Raw genomic sequence first — 17,161 nt, forward strand, 5'->3', positions numbered from 1 at the left:
TGTTATGTACTTATTTTTTTGTATGAAAACTATTAATGAGGACATGGTAAACAATTACTGTATCTCTCTTTAGGATGAGACAAACGAATCCATGTCATAACCGATTACACTGGGGGGGGGGACTTCAGGTGTACACTGTGATTTGCTTCAACTCATACACTTAAATAGAAATTTGAATAGATATGTTAAAACATAGATGTAAAATACCAGATTGATTTAAAAAAATAATAGTGTTAGGGATTTGCTAATGACTCAACAGTATAACTGGGCATGAAAAATGATTCTAACTTGTCTGGCCGGACGATTGCTCAACACTACAGTGCATTTAAATACACATAGACTTAATAAAAATGACTCTGTATACTTTTGTTCTCTCCTGAACATACAGGTGCTGGTCATATAATTAGAATATCATGTAAAAGTTGAGTTATTTCAGTAATTCCATTCAAAAAGTGAAAAAGTAATTATATTCATTCATTACACACAGACTGATATATTTCAAATGTTTTTCTTTTAATTGTGATGTTTATAACTGACAACTAATGAAAATTCCAAATTCAGTATCTCAGAAAATTTGATTAAGCCCGATACAAAAAAATATTTCTCGAAATGTTGGCCAACTGAAAAGTATAAGCATGTACAGCACTCAATACTTAGTTGGGCCCCTTTTGCCTGAATTCTGCAGCAATGAACAGGGATACCATGGTCCTTAAACCAGGTACTGGTAGCTTTGGTACTGTGTGCAGGTGCCAAGTCCTGTTGGAAAATGAAATCTGTGTTTCTATAAAGTTGCTCAGCAGCAGGAAGCATGAAGTGCTCTAAAACTTCCTGGTAGACTGCTGCGTTGACCTTGGAGCTAAGGAAACACAGTGGACCAACACCGGCACATGTCATAGCACCCCAAATCATCACTGACTGTGGAAACTTTACACTCGACCTCAAGCAACATGGATTCTGTGACCTCCTCTCTTCCTCCAGACTCTGGGACCTTGATTTCCAAAGGACAAGGAAAATTTACTTTGATCAAAGAACATAACTTTGGACCACTCAGTAGCAGTCCAGTCCTTTTTTTCTTTCGCCCAGGCGAGACGCTTCTGACGCTCTCTCTTGTTCAAGAGTGGCTTCACACAAGGAATGCGACAGCTGAAACCCATGCCTTGCATATGTCTGTGCGTGGTGGTTCTTGAAGCACTGACTCCAGCTGCAGTCCACTCTTTGTGAATCTCCCCGTATTTTGGAATGTTTTTTTTTTTTTTTTTTTTTTTTTCTACAATCCTCTCCAGTGTACGGTTATGCCTATTGCTTGTACACTTTTTGCTACCACATATTTTCCTTCCCTTCACCTCTCTATTAATGTGCTTGAACACAGAGCTCTGAACAGCCAGCCGCTTTAGGAATGACCTTTTGTGTCTTGCCCTCCTTGTGCAAAGTGTCAATGGTCGTCTTTTGTACAACTGTCAGGTCAGCAGTCTTCCCCATGATTGTGTAGCCTACAAATTATACTGAGAGACCATTTCAAGGCCTTTGCAGGTGTTTTGAGTTAAGTAGCTGATTAGAATGTGACACCAGGTGTCTTCAATATTGCATCTCTCCACAATATTAAAATTTTCTGAGATACTCAATTTGGGGTTTTCATTAGTTGCCAGATATCATCAACATTAAAAGAAATAAACACTTGAAATATGTCAGTCTGTGTGAATGTATACGTTATACAAGTTTCACTTTTTGAATGGAATTACTGAAATAAATCAACTTTTCATGATATTCTAATCATATGACCAGCAGCTGTAGTTTTTCTAGAGAGGGAAAAAGAGATGTGCTGGTTTTCACGTTACGTGTTTGTTGTCCTGTATTTTTTTAACATCGCAATATATATCGCAGGCTTAAAGAAAATCGCAATGTTACTTTTTGTCCCAATATCGTGCAGCCCTAATTCAAAGCTACCTGGCCCTGTGTGGAAAAAGTAAGGCCCCCTTTGTTAAATCATGAATTAAGAGTGGCTGATTACTTCTTTTGGTTAATTTTTACTGACCACACCCAAGCCTGATTACCTCCAGACCTGTTCAATTAGGAAATCACTTAAAGTGCAACCAAACAGAATAAATAAAGACTTGTAAACTTGACAAATAACAGAAGAGTCTTGTAAACAAGCCTGACAATGAATCACTTAATGAATATAAAAATTTAAAAGTATGTGAAAACAGGCTTCAAAATGGTCAAGAATTGAGACATTGTTTCAGCTTGTAGACGCTGTGGGCATGTCGCTATGAGCTCTGAAAATCCCGCCTCGCCTGTCAACCAAATACATGTACCACCTTCCTTCGCTCACAGTTCCATTCCAGCGAGCGAGATATCACACGCTTTCACGGGCTGCAGAGAAGCAGCCTCTCTAATGACCATAAACCGCGCCTCCAGGACAATTTCCGCCCTTTGAAATTCCACGGACAACGCGCTTCTGTGGCCACAGAATGGTGCTCCAAAAGCGGCCAAAGCCACACGACGCTCTCCGGCCCTCCTGAATGAATTTTGTCCTCCTCGCCCGAGGGAAGAAGGCTGTGAGGCTACCGGCATGAACGCTGTTGTGCTGAACCTCCAGTGGCTTCTCTAACCGCTGGCAATGGGCTGCGGATCTCTTCCATTTTACCGCTGCCTCACAACACAACATGCATGGGTGCGAGACGGCAAGATATGTTGCCCAAATAACACAAAACACAGTACACTTCAGCGAAGATGTTATTTTTCAAGTTGTGGGCATAGTTTCTTGGCCAATTGGCAAAATAATGGTAGAACTGGATGAAGTTATTTATGAACAAGGAAGTGCAATTCTACTGAATGGTCACTGAATGGAATAAGGGCACGTGGTTTTTATATAGTGGGATATACGCACAAGCTCCGCGATGTCACGGGGCTAGTTTTTAGCCCCACCAACAAAATCAAGAAAAAAAAGAGAATTTAAAGCCATCTCTCATCTCAACAATTCAGTACTATAATTTTCTCAGTCTTTGGATGTTTTCCGCCCGTCAAACATATTTAATGTATTTGGAAACAAAACACGAAAATGAGCTTGGTTGCACTTTAAATCGAGCCTATCTAATAAACTCGGCCAAAAGATCTCAAAAAGCTACAACAAAATGCTACGATTAAAAAAATAAATAAAAATAAAGATCAGATGAGAAATAACGTAATTGACAACTACCAGTTTGGAAAGGTTTTTAAAGCCATCCTAAAGGTTTAGGATTGTAGTGAACCACGGTGAGACTTTATCTACAAATGGAGAAAACATGGAACACTGGTGAACCTTCTCAGGAGTGGCCGGCCTACAAAAACTACCCCAAGAGCACAGTGATGACTCATGCAGGAGGTCAGAAAGGAACACAGGACAAAATATAGAGAACTGCAGCCTTCCTTTCCTCAGTTAAGGTCAGTGTTCATGACTAAATAATGATAAAGAGACTGGGGGGGAAATGGCATTTATGGTGGAGTTCCAAGGCAAAAACTACTGCTGACAAACAAACAAACTTAACTTTGTCTTTTGCAAAAAAAAAAAAAAAAAAAAGATTGATTCCCAAGACTTTGGGGAGGATATTCTATGGACTGACGAGAAGAAAGTTGAACTTTTGGAAAGTGTGTGTGTCGTTACATCTGGTGTAAAATTAACACAGCATTTTGGAAAAACAACATAAAAACAGTCTTGCTATGATTGATATAACCATGAATTCTGGTCTTCACCAGAAAATCCTGAAGGAGAGTGTTCAGTCATCAGTTTGGGACCTCAAGCTGAAGCGCACTTGGGTTCTGCAGCAGGACTACGACCCAAAACACACCAGAAAGTCAACTTCTGAATGGCTTGGGAAAAAAAGAAAATAAATAAATAAAAATCAAGGTTTTGGAGTGGCCTAATCAAAGTCCGGACATGAATCCAAGTGAAAATGCTGTGGCATGACCTAAAAAGGGCGTTCGTGCCCGAAAACCCTCCATTGTTGCTGAATTAATTCTGCAATGAAGAGTGGGCCAACATATATCTCCTTACAGATATGCAAGACTCATTGCAAGTTATAGAAAATGCTTGATTTCATTTTTTTCCCTTAGTAAATAAATTCACCTGTTATAAACTGTACTTTGTTTACTTGGGTTATCCTTCTCGGATATTTGCATTTGTTTGATGATCTTGAACATGAAAGTGGGGCAACTGGGGGTGGCCGACAAATCAGATGCTTTGAGAACCCATTTAAGATTTTTTTTTTTGTCCCCCCCTTAGGATCGTGCCACATTTCGTCGACTCGTTGTGAAGAACAATGCCAAGAAGCGAAAGATGTACGAGTCTTTTATTGAGTCTGTGCCGTTACTCAAATCCCTGGAGGTGAGTTCAGTGCTTGAGAGAGAGTGGACTATCAAGAAATCTGTTGATCGACCTTTACAGAATGTTTGTAAACAGTAGGAGCCAGGGTACTTCCAAGTGACAGAAAAGTGGCTGACTGATATACCCCAGATGGTTTAGGTTTTATTCAATTAAAAAAAATTTTTTTTTTAAATGAATCACAATCCAGAAGAACCTGCGAATAAGGAGTATAAATTTAGTGGGTAGTGTTAATGGTTGTACAGAGAGGATCACAAGTCTGCCTGGTGGCGTAGTAACCACTTCTAAAGGGGGAGACAAAACAAAATAACTAGCCTGCAAGCTCATGTCAGCTCTACGCGCCGCTATCCATTTCAGCATCAAAAAAGCACGGCTCTGCCATTAATCGGAGCAACAGAAAAGTCAATTATTAGGCAGTCACATTATGGTCACGTTAACTGTCTATTTTTAAATCAGTATAACTATTGAAATGTAAATTGTGGCTGCCGTTCCTTCTTTCGACTGACACGTCACAAATTCAAACTAAGGTGGTAGAGAAGAAGGCTGAAATCATCAAAGTCATATACCCTGTTTTCCTAATCCCTCTGCCTTCATCAAATGACAAGGGTTTGTATATAAGTGGTGCCATCAGAGCTATTGCCACCTTGGAAACACCTGTGAGAGACATGTCTGCATGCGTGAAAGTATTCTATTCCCACAATTTCTCTTATCTTTCCTCCCTCGTCATCCCCCTCGTTAAATCCGTGCAGGCAACAGAGAGGATGAAGATTGTGGATGTATTAGGGGCAAAGCAGTTCTCAGATGGTGAGCGCATCATCACCCAGGTAAGCCCCTCACATTTGCACTCGTACAGGCAGAGCATGACCATCATTTACCAATCATAAGTTATTTCAAGACATCTTGGCCAGGACATTGAACTGAGCGTTTGTAGACTATAGAAATTTTCTATAAATGTATCTTAAAATGGAATGAGGACCAAGATACTGCCAATTTTTAAGTCATAAACTTAACTATCTTCTATTGACAGGGAGACAGTGCTGACTGCTTCTACATAGTAGAATCTGGAGATGTCAAGATCATGATGAAGAGTAAAGTAAGCAGATTTTGGTTTTGACTGCCTTCAGTTGCCTGATTTTATATTGAAGAATAATTGTCTCCCACCAGGCTATACTAGATTTATAGTCAATTGCAAGTCTACCATTTTATTTTAAACATTTTCACATTTGTGCCATATCAACATGGGTCCCCTCCCAAAAAAAACTACAATTTTGATACAATGTGCAGTGTTTATGATTCTCTTTTAACCAAAGAGTTGATGGAATTATAGTTGCACGACAAAAATTCAGTAGATGGCCTAAATGTGTGCGTTCAGGACTCATAATATCTGGTGGTATAAATTGTATAATCTATCTCAATCCATTGGTTTATTATATTCAGACTGTGCAAAGATACAAAAAAATAACTTAGTCTACCAGGTAGTTTCTGTATGGATAATTTTTACAGTGACAGCCCACACTCCCCATTAAAAAGGTTTTGTCAAGCAGCACAGGGAATCGCGACGCTCGCTGGTTGCTAACCTTTAATCCTCTTCTCTCCTCTAACACCGTGCAGACGAAGGCGGACCATGCAGACAATGCGGAGGTGGAGATAGCCCGCTGTAGCAGGGGTCAGTACTTCGGGGAGCTGGCTTTGGTCACTAACAAGCCCCGGGCTGCCTCAGCCTATGCAGTGGGCAGTGTCAAATGTTTGGGTAAGATCAAATACACACCTTTATCTGCCTTTATTTGTCAGGATCACTTGTCCTAAACCGTTGCTGTTCTTCCTTCAAGGGATAACACACTCCATAAATGCATTCTAAACTAATGGATATACAAACCCCAATTCCAATGAAGTTGGGATGTTGTGTAAAATGTAAATAAAGGGAGGATGCAATGATTTTCAAATCTTTTTCAAACTATATTCCATTGAATACACTAAAAACACTATTTAATATTCAAACTGATAAACTTTTTCTGCAAATATTAACTAATTTTGAATTTTTATTCCTGTATCACGTTCCAAAAAAGCTCGGCCAAGGGCATGTTTATCACTTTGTTACATCACCTTTTTGTTGAAGCTTTGTAGGTGGAATTCTTCCCATTCTTGCTTGATGTCCAACTTCAGGTGCTCAACAGTCTCCATTGTTGTATTTTGCGCTTCATAATGTGCCACACATTTTCAATAGGAGACAGGTCTGGACTGCTGGTAGGCCAGTCTCGTACTTGCACTATTTCACTACAAGGCCACGCTGTTGTAATGTGCAGAATGTGGTTTGGCATTGTCTTTCTGAAATAAGCAGGGACGTCCCTGAAAATGTCATTGCTTGGATGGCAGCATATGTTGCTCAAAAACCTGTATGCACATTTCAGTATTAATGGTGCCTTCACAGATGTGCAAGTTACCCATGCCATGGGCACTAACACATCCCCATACCATCACAGATGTAGGCTTTTTGAACTTTGCACTCATAACAATCTGGATGGTCCTTTTCCTCTTTGGCTACAACATCCTTAATTTCTAAAAACAATTACAAATGTGCACTGTTCAGATCACAGCACACTTTTCCCCTTCACGTCAGTGCATCTTCGATGTGCTTGAGCCCAGAGAAGTCGGCGGCGATTCTGTGTTTTGTGTAGATATGGCTTTTGCTTCGCTTGGTAGAGTTTTAGCTTGCATTTGTGGATGTAGATTTTACCTGACAATGGTTTTCTGAAGTGTCCCTGAGGTCACGTGGCAATATCCTTTGCGCTATAATGCCGTTTTTTTAATGCAATGCCACCTGAGGGATCAAAGTTCACAGGCATTCAGTGTTGGTTTCTGGCCTTGCCGCTTACATGCGGAGATTTTTCCAGATTCTCTGAATTTGATGATACAGTATTATAGACTAGGCCTGTCACAATAACAATTTTTTAAGACTATATACTGTCCCCGAAAAATAAGGCCTGCCCTTATAATTATATATTTTTTTGCTCTTAAATCAGTATTGTTTTTTATTCATATTATTGTTGTTATAATTTTATTAAATTGTTTTTCCTTTACTCTGTGATATGGATCCCCCTGGGTTTGAAATGAAGAAATAGAGCTGCAATACCAGCCTGATTTACATTGAGCCTTCTATTCCAATTGTAATCAGTTTAGAAGCCCAAACCGAATGAAAATGCTCCATATAAACACGTCAATCGGAATAAGTAGGCCGAATCTGAATGGAATTTCATTCGGTTCCACACGGGTGGAATATTCCTTTTGCCAAATGGATCAGAAGCATTTTGTTTTGTTTGTTAAAAAAACAATCCCAACTACTGTGCTGAATAAACGATGGACCTCTATCTTGATAAATGATGTCAGACTGCTGTTCCAAGTAGCGCACATGAATTCACCCAAATGGAATAGATCCCCTCACATATAAACAGTTGACCAGAGATCTTCAATTGGAATTATTTCAATCAGAATGACAAAAACGTCTCCATGTAAACCTGGCTTCTGTGTGGTTGGTCTGCTGAAGATGACCCCTTCACCTATCAATCAAATATACCTTGACGTTCGCTGTAGTCAACTATTGGCTGAATAACGTGCCACTGAGGTTATGCTGAATAAACAGTTAACGTCCCCGTGTGTGTTAATTGGGGACTAAACACACAACAACTCGGAGCGAAGCTCTGATGTTTTAAACGACATTGCCACGGTGGAGCGAGCTGTTTAGCGCCTTAACTCGTTAGCTGGCAGGCGAGTCATTAGCTAACACAACAAACAGTTAACTTTCCCTTAAGTGTGTCTGTTGTCTGATTGTAGGCGTTGCACATGCAACACCGGCAAGAGTGTAATGGTCCGCCAGTGTTCCATGACCCCACTGGCGGCTAATGACACAACCGTCCAACTCCATTGGCTCACTATGTGAGCCGCACGTCGCGTCACCACAACAATGACAATTTATCGTGTTCTGAAAACCTATCATGTCCATTATATTTATCAAACGATAAAGCAATATAATTAGCGTAACAGGCCTATTATGGACTGTAGATGGTGAAATATACCCTACAATTGTACGTTGAGAAACATTGTTCTTAGACTGTTGGACTATTTGCTCATGCAGCTGTTCACAAAGTGTGAACATCGTTCCATGCTAGCTTGCGAACCTTTCAGGGATGCTCCTTTTATACCTAATCATGACACCCACCTGTTTACATTTTTCAATTTTAGCATTCCTCAACTTTCCCAGTTTTTTGTTGCTGGTGTCCCAGCTTTTTGGGAACGTGTTGCATGCATTAAATTCAAAATGAGAGAATATTTGCAACCAAAAAAAACACTAATGTTCATCACTTGAAACATTAGATACCTTGTCTTTGTAGTGTATTCAATTGAATATAGGCTGAAAATTTTCGGAAAATCATTGTACCGGTATTCTGTTTTACATTTTACACAACGTCCCAACTTCATCGGAATTGGGTTTGTAAATAAAGTATTATAAATTCTAAATTTATAAATGTACAATGCATTATTTGAACCACCCTCCTCCTTAAATGTGTTTGTGATGAAATGCTTGCTAAATTGAGCTAGGTGTTGTCATTCTAATATCAAGTGGCTTTTGAGTTCTCAATAATGCAGCGGACTGTGACTCTCCACCACATCGCCTCCTTTGTACAGTAATATTGCCAACAAATGGCTATTTACTAGTAATTTACTACCCATACAACCGCAGTTGTCAGTCAGGCTGAGGAATAAATGATAAAATAACTAGTACAGTGGTACGTTGACTTACAAGTGCCCAACTTACCTTTTGAGTGATGTGTAGCTGCTTGGTCGAATTTTTCTTTGTTGTGAGCCAATATTTAAGTTATGAGCGAGCTTCAGATAATGCCACTGCTTGAGTTTAGCGAAAACAAAAGTCTCTGATGCACTTTAACCTGTTTATTTAACCTGAAAATTCAGTCAAACACTATTAAAAAATGAAAACACTAGCATGGAGCGGATCCTGACACTCAACTAAGCTCCCGACATCACACACTGGGCCACGCTCCTTAAAAGCAGACAACACAAATGTACTACTGTGTGTGTGAGTGAGAATTTTGGGTTAATTCAACTTTATGAAACCGCTTTATTTATTTATATTCTCCTATGTTTTTCTCTTTATATTTTACAATACGTTGATATTTTTTATTTAAAACGTAACTAAATAATTGTTTTGGACCAAGTCAAGGTACCACTTAAGTATGATTTTTTTAATTCCATTTAATTTCCCCAAATTCATACCTTCAAAGTTTTTGAATTCATTTAATCCTAACAAAATAAGATCAGTGAAATGGTTAGTCTTGATATTTTAGCATCTGAGTTGACTTCACACTTGCACACATGATGCACTCCTTCTTGCAGTAATAGACGTGCAAGCCTTTGAGCGCCTCCTGGGCTCCTGTAAAGAGATCATGAAGAGGAACATCGCCCACTACGAGGAGCAGCTGGTGGCCCTCTTCGGCTCGAGCATGGACCTGAGAGACTGAGCCTCCCACTCCACCCTGCGTGCCTTCTATTTACACACACACACACACACGACATCATAAGCTTTACCCAAACTGTCCAAACATGAGAAATTGTATTTGACCCACATGCAAAGGAATAAAAGACAATTTTCTTTTGCACATACACTGACACAACCACTTAGATATTCTCTTACACATGCACTCTCTAATAAATCTACACGTGCGGACACACACACACACACACTCAGTTGGCCATAACCTTGTTTTGTTTTGGTTTTTTTCTTCACTCCACACAAGCTTCAAGCTTTCAGCACCAGTGTCTTAGCTGCATTCACCTGTATGCAGGTAAAAGCAGAGGTAGGACATACAATGAATGCGTGCTCACACATACCTGACGTTTTCAGAAACGCGTCACTACTCACGCTTTATATGGCAGTATTCACATTCACTTCACATTAGCTTTAACAGCTCTGAGTTGCCTCAGCCAAGGACACGCAAGGACACGCACGCACATGAAGGGGGTAAACTTAACTAAACAAACCATATTTGCAAAAACACAAAATGGAGCTGACAAACTTAAAAAAATGTTGAGGAAAATGCAAAAAAAAAAAAGAAGTAATGAAGACAAGTTTTAGAAAACTTTTATGAACATAAAAACACAGAAGGTTTGATAAAATATTTAAATATATATATTAAAAAAAGTGTTTCCTCCTTGAGAGGTCAGGGTTCAAAACAAATTAAGGACACTCCATTTCTTCATCTGTTGTTGATTGAGTTCAGTTAGTGCTGGTGTTTATTACAGTACCACAGAGGAAGTGGTAAAACAATAACATTCTCCATTTCTTGGACTTTGTTCTATCGTTGACACCATCACTTCATTGTATTCAATTAATTATTAATGTATGTTATGTATTAATTTTTGGTTTTTTGACCAACTGATAATTTCATCCATCTCTCTAAAAACGGGGAAAAAAGCTAATAAAAAATGATTAGTGCTTATTTCTCCTCTAATATCTGAATGAGTTGTCCTGGATGAAAAAACAAAAAAGACAAAAGAAAAATAAAGCAAACTTTTTGTTAAAACTGTTTTTGCATATGGTAATTGTTCTGTTTTTATTGTGATGTAGATGTTTTTGGGATCAAGGCATTTTGAAGTTGAAAGCATTAATTCAATTGATTCATGTTAGGCATCGGTATATTTTTAACACAACTGATAGTCCCAACCGAACTTTAGTTTGGGTTTGGACTATATACAGTACAATACAATACCACACCACATGTAGGTGCAATACCACTCCTGCGCGTATGGTGGCAGACGTGGATCACGCGAGCCACGCATTTCCCTTCCCTTTCTTTTGGAGACGGCAGTGTTTGTCGCCATGAAGCTGATCCTGGAGCAGTTATCCGTTAGTAATGCTACTAAGCCAACTGCTGATAAGGCTCAGCTGTTTCAGGAGCGAACCCTCCCGGCGACTGAGCGCAAAACTGAAAATGTAGGTAACGTTATAGTGGACGTATATAAACTACAGGTATGTAGTGTTGTCTTGGTAAGGAAAATGTCTAAATTTAACTCGGAACTTGTGCTCGTTACGCCGTTCACACCCTTAGCTGAAAGTTACCATGATCAGCTGAGCGTGCAACTTCGCCTATCGTCACTTTCTGGAGTTGTACGCAAATGAACGCTGAGGACTGACAAATTCTCCTGGAACAACGGGTAGACACTTTGATTTGATTTGTCTCAAACTGAGTTAGACAAATGTAACCGGGATTTACACGTTTTTTAATGTGTGCATTTATCATGACTTATCATTTGTGAATGTTCAATTCCACTGGTGAATTGTTGGTGCGTTCGTGGATCAGCGGGCACGCGCATTTATTTTTCAGAGAAACAACGCAGTTTTCAAGATATTCACACATGTGGGAAGACTCGTCCCTCCATCCGCTAGGCGGCAGTGTTGCTGTCTCCGTGGAGAGCATAGACTATCAAATAGATTGCGAGCTAGCTACTGGTGTTATTTAAGCACTGTAATAATGAGCTGATTTTTGTATCTTGCTGACAGATGTGGAAGGCGATTTAATGCAAGCCTATGGCACAGTAAAATACAGGCCTATGGGGGACACAAGCCAGTACAAACTGTAGGCGGGTCCCAAACCGGGATAAATGCAGAGGGTTGCGTCAGGAAGGGCATCCGGCTTAAAACTTTGCCAAACAAATCTGATCGTTCATCCAAAGAATTCCATACTGGATCGGTCGTGGCCCAGGTTAACAACATCCTCCACCGGCGCCGTCAACCTGCAGGGCGCCGGTGGAAATTCAGCTACTGTGGGTCGAAGTCGAAGAAGATGTGAAAGCGGGTTCTTCGGCAGAAAGAGAAGAGGAAAGCACAGAGCCTAGAACTGAATGTGGGGACTTTGAATGTTGGGACTATGACAGGAAAATCTCAGGAGTTGGTTGACATGATGATTAGGAGAAAGGTTGATATATTGTGTGTCCACGAGACCAGGCGGAAAGGCAGTAAGGCTAGATGTTGAGGGGCAGGGTTTAAATTTTTTAACCATGGTGTAGATGGGAAGAGAAATGGAGTCGGGGTTATTTTATAAGAAAAGTTGGCTAAGAATGTCTTGGAGGTGAAAAGAGTATCAGATCGACTGATTAGGCTGAAACTTGAATTTGAGGGTGTTATGTATAATGTGATTTGTAGCTATGCCCCACAGGTAGGATGTGACCGAGAGGTGAAGGAGAAATTCTGGAAGGAGCTAGATGAAGTAGTTCTGAGCATCCCAGACAGAGAGAGAGTCGTTATTGGTGCAGATTGTAATGGACATGTTGGTGAAGGAAATAGGGGTGATGAAGAAGTGATGGATAAGTACGGCATCCAGGAAAGGAACTTGGAGGGACAGATAGTGGTAGACTTTGCAAAAAGGAGGGAAATGGCTGTAGTGAACACTTTTTTCCAGAAGAGGCAGGAACATAGGGTAACCTACAAGAGCGGAGGTAGAAGCACTCAGATGGATTACATCTTGTGCAGACGATGTAATCTGAAGGAGGTTACCGACTCTAAGGTAGTGGTAGGGGAGAGTGTGGCTAGACAGCATAGGATGGTGGTGTGTAAGATGACTCTGGTGGTGGGGAGGAAGATTAAGAAGACAAAGGCAGAGCAGAGAACCATGTGGTGGAAGCTGAGACAGGACGAGTGTTGTGCAGCTTTTCGGGAAGAGGTGAGACAGGCTCTCGGTGGACAGGAGGAGCTTCCAGAAGACTGGACCACTGCAGCCAAGGTGATCAGAGAAGCAGGCAGGAGAGTACTTGGTGTATCTTCTGGCAGGAAAGGAGAGAAGGAGACTTGGTGGTGGAACCTCACAGTACAGGAAATCATACAAGGAAAAAGGTCAGCTAAGAAGTGGGACACTGAGAGGACCGAGGAGAGGCGAAAGGAATACATTGAGATGCGACATAGGGCAAAGATAGAGGTGGGAAAGGCCAACATGATGACATGTATGCCAGGTTGGACACTAAGGATAAAATTATCTACACAAGTTGGCCAGACAGAGGGATAGAGATGGGAAGGATGTGCAACAGGTTAGGGTGATTAAGGATAGAGATGGAAATATGTTGACTGGTGCCAGTAGTGGGCTAAATAGATGGAAAGCGTACTTTGAGAACTTGATGAATGAGGAAAATGAGAGAGAAGGGAGAGTAGAAGAGGCAAGTGTGGTGGACCAGGAAGTGGCAATGATTAGTAAGGGGGAAGTTAGAAAGGCATTAAAGAGGACGAAAAATGGAAAGGCAGTGGGTCCTGAGGACATTCCTGTGGAGGTATAGAAGCATCTCGGAGAGGTGGCTGTGGAGTTTTTGACCAGCTTGTTCAATAGAAATCTAGCGGGTGAGAAGATGCCTAAGGAATGGAGGGAAAGTTTGCTGGCGCCCATTTTTAAGAACAGTGGTGATGTGCAGAGCTGTGGGAACTATAGCAGAATAAAGTTGATGAGCCACACAATGAAGTTATGGGATAGAGTAGTGGAGGCTAGACTCAGGACAGAAGTGAGTATTTGCGAGCAACAGTATGGTTTCATGCCTAGAAAGAGTACCGCAGATGCATTATTTGCCTTGAGTATGTTGATGGAAAAGTACAGAGAAGGTCAGAAGGAGCTACATTGTGTCTTTGTAGATCTAGAGAAAGCCTATGACAGAGCACCCAGAGAGGAACTGTGGTACTGCGTGCGGAAGTCTGGAGTGGCAGAAAACTATGTTAAAATAATACAGGACATGTACGAGGCCAGCAGAACAGTGGTGAGATGCGGTGTTGGTGTGACAAATTTAAGGTGGAGGTGGGACTGCATCAGGGATCAGCCCTGAATCCCTTCCTGTTTGCAGTGGTGATGGATAGGTTGACAGATGAGGTTAGACTGGAATCCCCGTGGACCATGATGTTTGCAGATGACATTGTCATCTGCAGTCAAAGCAGGGAGCAGGTGGAGGAACAGTTAGAAAGATGGAGGCATGCACTGGTAAGCAGAGGAATGAAGATTAGCCGAAGTAAGACAGAATGTATGTGCATGAATGAGAGGGGTGGTGGGGGAAGAGTGAGGCTACAGGGAGAAGAGATAGCAAGGGTGGAGGACTTTAAATACTTGGGGTCAACCGTCCAGAGCAATGGTGAGTGTGGTCAGGAAGTGAAGAAACGGGTCCAAGCAGGTTGGAACGGGTGGAGGAAGGTGTCAGGTGTGTTATGTGACAGAAGAGTCTCTGCGAGGATGAAGGGCAAAGTTTATAAAACAGTGGTGAGGCCAGCCATGATGTACGGATTAGAGTCAGTGGCACTGAAAAGACAACAGGAAGCAGAGCTGGATGTGGCGGAAATGAAGATGTTGAGGTTTGCTCTCGGAGTGACCAGGTTGGATAAAATTAGAAATGAGCTCATCAGAGGGACAGCCAAGGTTCGATGTTTTGGAGACAAAGTTAGAGAGAGCAGACTTCGATGGTTTGGACACGTCCAGAGGAGAAATAGTGAGTATATTGGTAGAAGGATAATGAGGATGGAGCTGCCAGACAATAGAGCTAGAGGAAGACCAGAGAGGTTGATGGATGTCGTGTGGGAAGACATGGGGGCAGTTGGTGTTCGAGTGGAGGATGCAGGAGATAGGCTTACATGGCAAAGGATGACATGCTGTGGCGACCCCTAAAGGGACAAGCCGAAAGAAGAAGAAGATATAGAAAGCGATTTCTTTTTATTTTACTTACTAATGACGGGGCTGCCGGTTGTCCACCTTCTTCAGCCATGGTCAGTTTACCGGGGGTTCCAGCAGTGTCGGACCCAAGACTTGGAATCCCATTAAAAACGACATGCAGTCGTCATTAACGGAGATAGCGTCACTGCCACCTAGCGGATTGCGGGACGGGCCTTTCGACACGTGTGAATATTCTCAATTTGTGTGTGCGTGTGAATATCTTGAAAAACTACGTTACGTTTGCCTAAAAAATAAATGCATGTGCCTCCCGATCCACGAACGCACTTTCAACAATTCACCAGCTGAATTTAATATTTACATATGATAAATCATGATAAATGTACACACAACATTTAAACACATGTAAATTGTGTATATATTTGTGGATTTGAAAAACACGTGTAAATCACGGGCATATTTGTGTAAAATACATTTGAGACATCTCTCCCCACAGACACTTACCTGTCAGTCATGTTTCCACTGTATATAAAATAGTAGGCTCTTTGTCCTTATTAGTATGACAATCCAGAGCACTAGTAGAATGGCTTTTACAAGTAAGCGTATGGTATTTTCCTAAATCCAGAAAAACGGCCACCATTCTTTTTCTGTTGCGCTGTGCCGGATTTCGGGCACGTGGATTTAGCCGAGGTCCACCAAATTTGTGTCCTCTCATAGTTTCGCGCAAGGTAATACTTGTTTCTTTTCAGATTACGTTGTTGGGAAATCCCTTAACCACATCGTTTTTTAAATTTTCAATTCAAATGAGATTTTTTTGGCGGTTCTGACAAAGATTAACATTATTTTGCCGTCGAAAATCACACATTCATAGAATTCATAGAACGGGAAAAAAAAACTGTAATTGTTCTTGTTTTCTGTTAAGTTTTAAGTAAGTTCTGACTATGCGCTTGCTCTCAGTTGGATCCGGAAGATGAGATGGCTCGAGCGGACGCCATTGAGAATTCTGAAAATAGCATGTTAAAACATCTCATTTACAACTAATAAGATTTGCATTTTCTACCAAAGAGTCAAGGTTTCAGTCACACATTTTCTAATGATTTACATTGCTTTCTGGGCAAGAAAATTTGAAAGTGGCATAAAATCCTGAATCCTTATCCAATTCTTACAAACTAGGGCTCATTTTATTTGTGTACCACCCCTCTATCCAATGCTATTTTGATATACAGGTATTTTGAAAATTTTAGTAACATACCCTACAAGTGTCACTTTTGGCCTCTAGTACACAAACCTTACTACGTAGTAAACTACTGTGCTACGCTAGTAACACTAACAGGCCAGACCAGTAGTAGTGGGGGAAAAAAACATCTTAAAACACAGTCGTTCTACTGGTGTGCTCTCGTTCCACTAGTGCTTTCCAAACAGTTGTTTTAGCATTTATTCAATATCCGTGAAATCCACATTAACTCATTACCTGCCAGCCTTCCCAGTTAACATGGATATTTGACTTCTAAAGCCGTCAATGGCAGTGAAATTAGTTGTCCTAGTAATGTGCAGAAATGGTATACACGAGCGGAACAGAAGGCAGTCCTGTAGTGGGGAAAAAAAGTAAGTAGTAAGACAGGCGTTTTACTAGTGAGGCCAAAGGGTATACTAGTACATGGACCTTAAGCTGATGGTCAAAGATCTCAATTAAATGCTGAAACATTCATCTTGCGTACACTCCAGGTACTTCTCAATAATTTAGTATAGTGTCAAAAGCTTAATTTAGTCAGTTCAATTCAAAAAGTGAAATTCATCAAAATGCCCTACACACAGTGACATATATCATGATTTAAAGATGTGTATAATTGATGATTATAGCTTACAGCAAACAAAAACCCAAAATTCACCATCTCTAGAAACTAGAATATTATGTAACAAACAATCGAGAAACAGTTTTCAATGTGAAAATTAGGAATTTTCCCTCTGAAAAGTATTTTCCCAAATGTTTAATGAATCCATATAATGTATCAGTTCTGAAATAAATGGACTTTTCTACCATATTCAAATGTATTGAAAGTAAAATTTAAGCTGATATTGGCAATACCAGTAGTTTGGGATATAGACG

General features: G+C 40.7%; 2 protein-coding genes across 10 annotated transcripts in view; both read left to right on the plus strand.

The window, feature by feature from the left end:
• prkar2aa (protein kinase, cAMP-dependent, regulatory, type II, alpha A) overlaps positions 1-10,953 on the plus strand; it is a 64,037-nt gene extending 53,084 nt beyond the window's left edge. For all 3 annotated transcript variants that reach the window (XM_061780736.1, XM_061780729.1, XM_061780720.1), the window contains exons 7-11: positions 4,259-4,360; positions 5,107-5,181; positions 5,385-5,450; positions 5,969-6,107; positions 9,764-10,953. In XM_061780736.1, coding sequence (XP_061636720.1) covers positions 4,259-4,360; positions 5,107-5,181; positions 5,385-5,450; positions 5,969-6,107; positions 9,764-9,888 — 507 coding nt within the window. In that variant the 3' untranslated portion in view covers positions 9,889-10,953. The remainder of the gene's footprint in view (positions 1-4,258; positions 4,361-5,106; positions 5,182-5,384; positions 5,451-5,968; positions 6,108-9,763) is intronic.
• Positions 10,954-11,086: 133 nt separating this feature from the next.
• Positions 11,087-17,161, plus strand: part of LOC133481415 (N-alpha-acetyltransferase 80) — a 12,882-nt gene continuing 6,807 nt past the window's right edge. For 4 of the 7 annotated variants that reach the window (XM_061780786.1, XM_061780759.1, XM_061780750.1 and 1 more), the window contains exon 1: positions 11,087-11,360. Coding sequence is in view for 3 of the 7 variants with exons in the window: in XM_061780759.1 (XP_061636743.1) it covers positions 11,281-11,360 (80 nt within the window). In the remaining 4 variants the exon portion in view is untranslated. Of the gene's footprint in view, positions 11,397-17,161 lie in introns of all 7 variants that reach the window. The other 3 variants (XM_061780797.1, XM_061780777.1, XM_061780805.1) reach the window with 2 other exon arrangements.

This window comes from Phyllopteryx taeniolatus, chromosome 1, assembly GCF_024500385.1.
Source record: "Phyllopteryx taeniolatus isolate TA_2022b chromosome 1, UOR_Ptae_1.2, whole genome shotgun sequence".
NCBI lineage: Eukaryota > Metazoa > Chordata > Actinopteri > Syngnathiformes > Syngnathidae > Phyllopteryx > Phyllopteryx taeniolatus.